Source organism: Lactuca serriola, chromosome 8, assembly GCF_051521515.1.
Source record: "Lactuca serriola cultivar US96UC23 chromosome 8, Lser_US96UC23_V15, whole genome shotgun sequence".
NCBI lineage: Eukaryota > Viridiplantae > Streptophyta > Magnoliopsida > Asterales > Asteraceae > Lactuca > Lactuca serriola.
This window is the reverse complement of record NC_136415.1, coordinates 7,936,005-7,946,005: the sequence shown is the minus strand read 5'-3', so window position 1 is coordinate 7,946,005 and position 10,001 is coordinate 7,936,005. Positions and strand designations below refer to the sequence as shown.

Genomic DNA, 10,001 nt, shown 5'->3' with positions numbered 1-10,001 from the left:
TTCCTCCCCTATATTAACGGAAATTCCAAATATACAAATACATTGTGGATATTGTCAATTTTCCACCAATGGGTATCAACACTACATTTATAATAACCATTGGAAACGTCATTTTTCTCCTCATTAGCGAAGAATAAATGTCAATCATTAGCAATTAAAGAGAGTACATAAAAAAAACCTAAAGACTATCCATAAACTTCGAATCTATGATTACATTTTATCTTTTTAATCTTAACAGTAGGTTACTTCGGATTTCATACATAATCTATAGATTTTTTCTTTTTTATGATATTTTATAGTGTACTCGATGCATGGGGCCAGTCCTGAGTACATGCGCAGAGTGAGCAACTATACATGGCCTCTTGTCGTTAGAGGGCATGGAATTTTAATTCATTGTGATTCCGTCATTAGTCTGTTGTTACTCCGTCATTAATCCATCGCTAATATGTCACTATCCGTTGCTCATTTGTCCCTATTCATTGCTAATCCAAAATTTTAAGGATCCATTTTTAATTTTCACACATGACTTTCAAAATCAACGGAACGGTTCTGCATGACAATGTTTCACAATCTCATTAATATGGAATTTATTTAAGAATATTGTAATATACCAAGTTAACATATAAGAAAATATCCAAGAAACAACGAGTGATATCAGTAAATTATAGTTTATTTACGTAGGTATATAAAAGCTCGTTTGAAACATGAATTGTAAGAAGATGATAAATAAAATAGACGAAAAATAGGGGAGCAAAAAGCAAAATGGCTATCACATATTCACATGGAAGTGGAGATGTTAATTTTAAAAGAAATTGAAAATATTAAAAAAAAAAAAAAATCGGGTTTAGGCAACGTAGTTTGGGATGGTTGGTCTAAAGAAAAGGTATTTGGTCATATGTTGGATCCTTTGTTTTTCATATTTAATGAAATGAAATTAATTTTTTGTTAGAAAATGTAACTATAGATAGGAAGATTCATCGAAATAAAGAAGGAAACAAGCAACATCATATATATGTATTCATACATAAAATATAGTCAAGAAGCAATATTAAATGTATGTTAGGAAAATGTGTATTCATACATAGCTGTTAATGGTTCAGTTAACTTAAATCATAATTTAGAAATTTTATAATAATAAAATAAAATAAAAATTTGTGTAGATCTAGCTTATGGTTGCGTCCCTTGACTTGGTTGAACGAGAATCCTTAATGTTGGTCATGTCTGCACGAGACAACATGAACCATCGATTGGTCAATGGTTTGCGAACCTCTTTAGTTTGTTTTCTACTTTATTCTCTTTTTATTTCCTAAAAAGGATATATTTCTAAAGAGAACACGTCACATGATTTCAGAAGCATTTGATCCATTGTTTTTTCATGTGTTAGGTTGTGATATTAATTTCCTTTGGAGAAACAAGGACATACTTTCCATATGTGCTATTCTTTCCAAAAAAAATTAAGTCTGCTCTTAAATCAGTTACGCATAATTATTTGTGAGAACAAATTATGGACACAAATCAAAAGAACACGAATAGGAAATCAACTTAAGATTTCTCAAAAACCTGCATACATTGAATATGTAAATATCCTCAATTTTGGATGGACAGATAACACGTTTAAGATTTCTCAAAGTCCTCCATACATTAATTAAACACGTAGATATCTTTAGTTTTGGACAGATCAGTAACCCAAAGGATCCTTGTATATGGGACAACGTTTGTTTCGAGTCTATCGAGGAATATTGCCAATATTTTAGACGTGTCAGAGTTAAAACTCTAGGCCTCATGTTTGAAATTATGCAACTCGACCATTAAGTTCTCATCGCGAGGTAAACATATTTAGATAATATAATCTAACAAAATATTTTAATCGGTAAATCTAATTTGTAGGGTTGTTTATGAGTGGTTTGGTTCGGTTATGGGCTAAAACTAAATCATAACCATTCCAATTGGTTAATACATTTCGATAGCTATTGGATATCAGTTAGTATTGATTTTGATTAACGATGTTAGTCGGTTAATGGTTAATATCAGTTAACCGTAATATACTTTGCTATAAAAAGTGAAAAGCGGAAATGAACAATAGAAGATTACATATCTTATATAATTTCAAATAATTACCTTTTAAAGTTTCATTTCCTAACATAATTACATATGCTATATTATATCCAAATACATTTATTATTATTTGTTCGATTTGGTTTGTAATGGTTCGGTTTTAAATAACTAAAGTATATATATTTTGTTAATCAAAATTATATATATGGCACAACCTTCTTTAGTAATAATTTGGTTATATTGGTTAATTTAGTTCTGATCCCTACTTATTTGTCCTTGATAGCAAAGTTTTTTAATAGGTTTTTTCCATAGGATAATAAGATATAAAAAGTTTACATGGCTTTAACCCAACCCCATTAAATGATTATTTCCTTACTTGACGTGGATGTCTAAAACATAGATGAAAATATAAGTAAATTAGATTTTTTTTTTCTAAAAAATAATACCATGTCATTTTCTAAGGATTTTTATTATGCAATTAATTTTCTCCCACCATATAATCCAGCCCACTTTGGCTAATAAGGAGGTGAATATAAGTAAATTAGATATTTTTTTTTTCCAAAAAATAATACCATGTAATTTTCTAAGGATTTTTATTATGCACTTAATTTTCTCCCACCATATAATTCAGCCCACTTTGACTAATAAGGAGTTGTTAAATTAACAACTAACTAGGGGTATCGGGTTTAATCCCAGGGAGAGAAGGAAAAATAATTATTTACCGTCCAAAAAAATTAATCATCTATATACCTGACCCCTCTAATTATGCTATAAATTAAATAATTTATTATTTTTTAACTAATTAATTGCTTATTTAAATATGTAAAGTAAACTAAATATTTGTATAAAGAAAATACCATTAGGAATTTTCAACCAAGCTATCAACATTACACAAATACATAAGATTAAAAAATATATAACAATCGCCTAGTAATTTTAGATTATTATTTTATTTTATAACCACATATTAGATCAAAATTGTACCATTGTAGTATGTGTAAAACAACCACCAATTATTTGATGGTTCTTTATGCAACATTTTAAATATAATAGAATATATTTAATTGTTGAAAAAAAAACTATTGTAAAAGATCTTTTACGTTCAATATTTTAAATCTTTTTTGTACAAAATACTATTTTGGAGATACATTTAAAAAAAATTGTACTCATATATTAAATAATAATTTTTTTTAACAGAAGGCAATATATCAAAATGAATTTATCGTTTTATCAAGTACCTTACGAAATAAACAAAAAATGAGATGACCTCTTAGTTGTTGACCAGGTGAACAGCTTATTAAAGACATCAAGGACATGACAAACACAATGACATTGAAGACGTAGCACTGTATAGAACTAGCTAGTTTCATGCAGCGATATAATTGTACATAGTACAAACAATCACATGACTAACTTTTTATTGCACTGTGTGGATCTCCTCTCATATTTTTTCATCTAACCATTGTATTTTTACCTCACTTTCCTTTTTTTCCTTTTCCTTTTCCCTTTTCCTTTCTAACTTATTAACATGTTCAAAAATTTTAATTTACTAAAAAAAATGAGATTACCCTAATAAATAACATACACAACAAATGGCGATAATTAAAATCCATGTCGTAGAAAATTATATATATATATATATATATATATATATATATATATATATATATATATAGAGAGAGAGAGAGAGAGAGAGAGAAAAGACTTCAATTGAGAAAAAAAATTGAGAATGAGAAAATGAATTTGGGTCATTCATTTCGAATCTGCCGTTTAAGCGCTTCATCGTACCAGGCCGACAGAACATATCATATTCATATATAAATATTATTCCTCTATCGTGCCGGTATGCAGGAGCGTTTTGCAGCAAAAATAAATGATGCCGGTATGCAGGAGCGTTTTGCAGCAAAAATAAATGATTGGTTGTTCTATTATTCTCACCCTTTATATTTTTGTCGATTGAACTTTTATATATATATATATATATATATATATATATATATATATATATATATATATATATATATATATATATATATATATATATATATATATAAAGTAAATGAGAGAATAGAAAATAAACTTGGTGGCTGTGGCCTCTTGATTTTTCACCATCTAGAAACCAAGCGAGCACCTTCAAGAATTTAAAATCATTGGATAGTGGAAATCTTGAGGCATCTTCCACTCAACATGAAAACCCTAAAAAATTAGTGAGAAATTTCAAAACAAAAACTCTATATTTAAAGTTAACAGATAATCAAATTGGGAGAGCATTCCCAAATTTAAAAATAAAAACTAAATGCTCAAACATAATGACTCGTTAAAGCTCTCGTCTATCGATTTAGGTTCACTGGGTGACACTTGGCATCTTATATGTCTCAACTTTAAATCTTTTAGGTTTCAATCAACGGTTGGTCAGAATGAGAGGGTCTCTCACACAGTTTCTAAATTAACTGCTTAGTCTCATGACGAGCCCTTTCCTCCAAACTTCGCAATATAGGAGATCTAGCAACAGTGAGCGGTGAGGAACCCGTTTTCTTTTTTAAATTAAAAAGAAAATCTATCGTTTTCCAATACTTAAATAATCAAAATCCCTTTTATTATCATTTTATAAGGATTCTTAATTTCGAATTCCTTTAGCTTTATTATTTGGACTATATTTGATCATTTAGCAATGTTAAAAAAAAATAACTATAACAAGTAATCGGCAATAAAAACACAAAACCGAATGACAGTCACTCAAAAAAACCATTATAGAATAGGTGTACCATGTACCACACAATTTAAAAAGAGCCTTATACAATGTGTATATTAGGTCTTGCAATTGACAACGACTGTTTATCAAACTTTCCCATAAAATAACAACCTCTAAAAATTAAAAACTCAAAAATGGTACCAAAATAAAGTAACCTTCTCAATTCTCATGGCTAGTATATATATAGCCCTCCAAACGAATGCTACATCATCCAAGCTAAAGTCCTTAAATCCTATTCTACCTTTAGTCATCTCTTCTTGACCATCAACACAAAAATCCAACAAGAAAACATGATTGTCATTTTGCATTTGGCTGTAGGATTAATGGGTATTTTTTTTATACTTCTAGAAATTTTCATTGTTGTCTTTCTCATTTTGATGAACATATGAGTTTTAAATACCATTTTTTATAGCAATCTTGTGTTCTTATTGCAGGAAATGCTGCTTCATTTCTACTTTATGTTGCTCCCATGTAAGATATAATATCAATGTTTTAAATAAGACTAGTTAACATATTTTTCTAAATATATTCAACTAACATGAAAATTATGTTTGTTTTGCCAATAGATGGACTTTTGCTAGGATCATAAAGAAAAGAAGCACAGAAGAGTTCTCATCTGTACCTTACATCATTTCCTTGTTGAATTGTCTTTTGTATACTTGGTACGGTTTGCCTGTTGTAAGCAATCAATGGGAGAACTTCCCGATTATCACCATTAATGGCCTCGGTATCCTATTTGAGCTCTCATTCATCATTATCTTCATATGGTTCACTTCACCAAAACAAAAGGTACATACATATATACGTCACATCATTCATCAATCACCAAGGTTGCAATTTCAATGCATGCCAAACATTTTTCCTGTTCGGTTTTCTTCTATTTTGTTTTGTCCTGTTCTGTTCTGACATGCATGCAATTGCAGTTGAAGACTGGGATCATGACGACTATAGTTATACTCATCTTCTCCACAACTGCACTGCTCTCAACTTACTTGCTCCATGATCATCATACACGAAAAAGATTAGTTGGAAGTGTGGGACTTCTAGTCGCAGTAGCCATGTATGCTTCTCCTCTTGTTGTCATGGTGAGTACTTGTTAAGGCGTTTTAAAATTTTGTCTTTTAGTGTTTTAATTGTGTTGTGCACTCCATTAATGCATCTTGTTTCTAAATATGTATTGCAGAAAAAAGTGATTGAGACAAAGAGCGTGGAGTATATGCCATTTAGCTTATCTTTTTTCTCATTTCTAGCAAGTGCACTATGGTTGGCTTATGGACTTCTAGGTCAAGATCTTCTCATTGCGGTTAGTACCATGCAAACCCGTATTTTTGTATTTTTTTTTTCTTAACTTAAAAATTATTAAGTTGGAAAATTACAATGGAATTTCAGGCTCCAAATGTTGTTGGATGCCCTCTAGGGGCATTACAACTGGTGGTGTATTGCAAATACAGAAACAGAGTAATGGAGGAGCCAAAAGAAGAATGGGATGTAGAAAAACTTGATCAAGAAGACATTAAACAACATTTGCAAATTGCAGTGGTTACAACAGATGATAAAATCAATGAAAAGATGTCGCAAAACATGAACTCTTGATCGATTAGGTTAAGCATAGATCATGATTCATAAACAGATTAAATTCATGATGATAAGTTTTTAGTTTTATGTATCAATTTCCAAAAAAATATGACGATATCAATCATTTTTCGAATGTTATTACATGGTTTTGATTTAGTGTCATTATAAGTTACTAGGCTACATTCAATGATCATGCTATTAGACTTTCATTAATCAAGATGTTATTAAATTCACATAAACTATCTTGCCTTCCTCATCATGTTGATTAATCCATGACACTTGTATGATCAAGTGAAAAAGAGCCATATATTGATACTCAATGAGTGTGTTCTATAAAGATGCTAATTTGGTGGAACAAAGACAACTTTGAAGACCTTTGAATTGTCTAGCAAACTGAACGTAATGCATTTTAGTACAAAAGTATATTCTTTTTTCAAGATCCATCTTTGAAAAAACAGAGAAAACACGCCCATCTTTGAAATCAAAGCAACATGCAACGTTAATTAAAATGTCTGAAAGGAATCCTAGTACTATTAATGGACCACAGAACAAAACATATAATATATCAGAGAAGAATACTTGAAGAGCATAAGGTGCTATGCTTGCATCTCATGTCACCTCCAAACATATGCACCATTAACTCAAATATTTTATGTTCAGTTTATCAAGAGTAAAGATTAAACGTGACATGACTGTAGCATTGTTTATTTATAAAGGTAGACCCTTGAACAACTTGTGTAATATCCACCTGGGGTGAGAATTATTTGGTTTGTAACGACAAAACCCGAAAACCAAATCGAACCAAAATCGATTTTAAACCGAATCATATTAAAATTTTGCTTTTGCTTTGGTCCGAGACCAAAACAAATTTTAAATTTGGTTTTTGGTTTGAGTTTTGGTCTCATAAACTTTAGACCAAATCGAAAAATTCAAATTGCATTATTTAATTAATTAAAAACTACATTTTATATTTTATATATTAAATAATCAGTATTCACAGTTCTTAACTCTCACGAATTCACGATTCACGTGTACGCTTTACTTTTCGTTTTTCAATTTCACCTCCTAATCATAGAAACTTTAGATCTTTATGTTTGGAACTTAGCTTTTTATGTTTGAACATTTGTAATTTATGTTAGAAAAATTGCAACATTATATGTTTTTAAGAAAATATTTGGTTTCCTCGGGTTCCAAACCGATTCGAATTCGGTTTTCGGTTTGGTCTAGAGGGATTTGAATTCAATTTGGTTATGTTTTCGAATTAGACCTTTCAAACCGAGGAAACCACTTTAAAGAAACCAAAGAACCCATAAATTGAACCGATTCCAAACCCTTATCCACTTCTAGAAAAACCCCACGAAATTAATGGAAAAAGGGATCAATTTATTCAACTAAACACAAGATAAAGGGAAGCCCCACTTAAAGTCCTGTCAAATGTCACGAATCACAAAATTTTATGCTAGTGCATCAATATAAGATTATGTTTTGAGGCAGAATAAGACAGAAAATAAATGGAGGCGAAAGCATAGCAACAAATGAAGTAATGGACAGGATTGAAAAAGATAATGAGAATTCAACCAAAAAGCAAATAGTGAGTCATAAGAGATGACTTTGATAGCTCACCTCACATGACAGCATGGAATTCGAATCATAGATGGGCTGAACTTTTTAACTTTTCATACATATCAATCAGCTGTTGTTATAGATACAGGAAACACTATACCTTTGCATGATATTTGATCTTTCATCATCAAATTATATGTAATTGAATCTTTTTTCAACTTGCCCGTTAAAATGTTAAATAGCCACTTTGCTTCTTGAATTCTACCCACTCCTCATGACCCTTGGATGAAAGAATTTAAATGAGATATGATGGGAATTTCATCAAACAGCTTGTGTGCAATATCAAGTTGGCCGTTTTTTTGAATGTCTTATTTGCCCAGATAATTTGAAGCGACAGATAGGGCATCGGATAGATAAAAGAATCGATATCTTAGCATTTTAACATAGAACAATACTTTAATCTTATGGTTGTAAGTCACAAGTAGTGGTAAATTGTTCAAATATTTGTAGGAAATATTAGAATGCGGACAACATACCAAAAGTCGAAAAGCATATGGCATATGGATTAAGCCATTTCACGTAGCAAAACATAGCATCGGTGTTTTAGGTTTTCAAGCAAAGAAAAAAAAATTCATGTTATTTTCGAAAAATGAATTGTAAAACATAGAAGACATACATACATAAGGCTACTCGGAATCGGTATGGGAGTCTTATTACGCGTGAACTCCGACTCCGACGTGGCAAGCAATATTCGCGCGTCAACACCGCCGCAAGGGGGCGTAAGTGTCTTGTTTTTTGGCTCTTTTCACGGATGACAAAAGAGGTTTTTATTGGTGGAGCCATTTTACCGTTTGAAAAGGGGACGATTGGAATCTTTTATTACTTTGTTTTTTAATTGAAATTACATTAATGGTCCCTTATTAAAACTTTTTATTATGCATGCACCCCCGACCCAATATATTTTCTTTTTGGGAAAATGACATGAAAACTCTAAAGTTTTCATAAAAATGATAGTTTTATCTTTGGACGTGTTATGTTTTGTTTAATTTGTTCATTTATACATTTATAGCCGGTTTTCAGGTAACCTATCGGTTATCTAATGCTAGTAAAGTCCTTGAATTTTCAAAAATGTTCGGATTTACCCTTAAGTTTTTAAAAAATGTTCAGATTTACCCTTACCTTGATTGTTATTTTAATTATTTCGATTATTATTATTATTATTATTATTATTATTATTATTATTATTATTATTATTATTATTATTTAATAGATTTTTAAATGTATAAAAATATTTTTATTAATATAAATATAATTTTAAAATATATTTATTTGTATTTAGTATTTTTATCAATATTTATATACATTTGAAAGCCCATGTATTCCTTTAGAAATGTATTTATATATTAAAAATGTATTTATTTGTTTTTAGTATGTATAAATATATATTTATTTCATATAAAAATATATTATATACATATAAATATAAAAATACATATTTATATGGTTTATATTGTATAAAAGATATAATTATATGTATTTGTACATATTACTATGTATAAATATGCCTTTAGTTCAGAATTATATGCATATGATAGTTTTTATACAAAAGAAATACATATTTATATCTATTAAATACAAATAAAAATATTTTTAAATGCATGAATATGTTTTTAAATGTATAAGTACGTTTTTATTTGTATTTGATACATATAAAGATGATTTTAAATGTATAAATATGTTTTTATTTGTATTTAATAGATATAAATATATATTTCTTTTTGTATAAAATATATCTTATGCATATAATTATGAAATAAATATGTATTTATGGCTAGTAATATGTACAAATACATATAATTATATCTTTTATACAATATAAACCATATAAATATGTCTTTTTATATTTATATGTATATAATATATTTTTATATGAAATATATATATATATATATATATATATATATATATATATTAAATACAAATAAATACATTTTTATTATATAAATATGGTTTTATAGGAATACATGGGAATTCAAATGTATATATGTGTAAAATA

At 28.9% G+C, this 10,001-nt stretch overlaps 1 protein-coding gene and 1 long non-coding RNA gene across 2 annotated transcripts; one reads left to right on the top strand and one right to left on the bottom strand.

Annotated features, from left to right (window-relative positions):
* Nucleotides 1-4,998: 4,998 nt before the first annotated feature.
* Nucleotides 4,999-6,520, top strand: SWEET3 (Nodulin MtN3 family protein). Its single transcript, XM_079017973.1, has 6 exons — nucleotides 4,999-5,134; nucleotides 5,242-5,278; nucleotides 5,374-5,596; nucleotides 5,731-5,892; nucleotides 5,991-6,110; nucleotides 6,197-6,520. The coding sequence occupies exons 1-6, from the start codon at nucleotides 5,098-5,100 to the stop codon at nucleotides 6,398-6,400; spliced, it is 783 nt and encodes a 260-aa protein (XP_078874099.1). The 5' UTR covers nucleotides 4,999-5,097; the 3' UTR covers nucleotides 6,401-6,520.
* A 1,388-nt stretch (nucleotides 6,521-7,908) lies between these two features.
* On the bottom strand, nucleotides 7,909-8,780 carry LOC145069311 (uncharacterized). Its single transcript, XR_013689428.1, has 2 exons — nucleotides 8,626-8,780; nucleotides 7,909-8,225 (listed from the first exon to the last, which is right to left on the bottom strand). It is a non-coding gene; the product is annotated as an uncharacterized LOC145069311 (long non-coding RNA).
* Between the last annotated feature and the right edge of the window lie 1,221 nt (nucleotides 8,781-10,001).

What these genes read in the sequence shown, in the direction of transcription:
- SWEET3 (XM_079017973.1), top strand. Translation starts at nt 5,098, where the DNA reads ATGATTGTCATTTTGCATTTGGCTGTAGGATTAATGG. An exon ending in TTTGGCTGTAGGATTAATGG is followed by an intron (nt 5,135 to 5,241) that starts GTATTTTTTTTA and finishes TTCTTATTGCAG; the next exon opens with GAAATGCTGCTTCATTTCTA. An exon ending in TCACTTCACCAAAACAAAAG is followed by an intron (nt 5,597 to 5,730) that starts GTACATACATAT and finishes ATGCAATTGCAG; the next exon opens with TTGAAGACTGGGATCATGAC.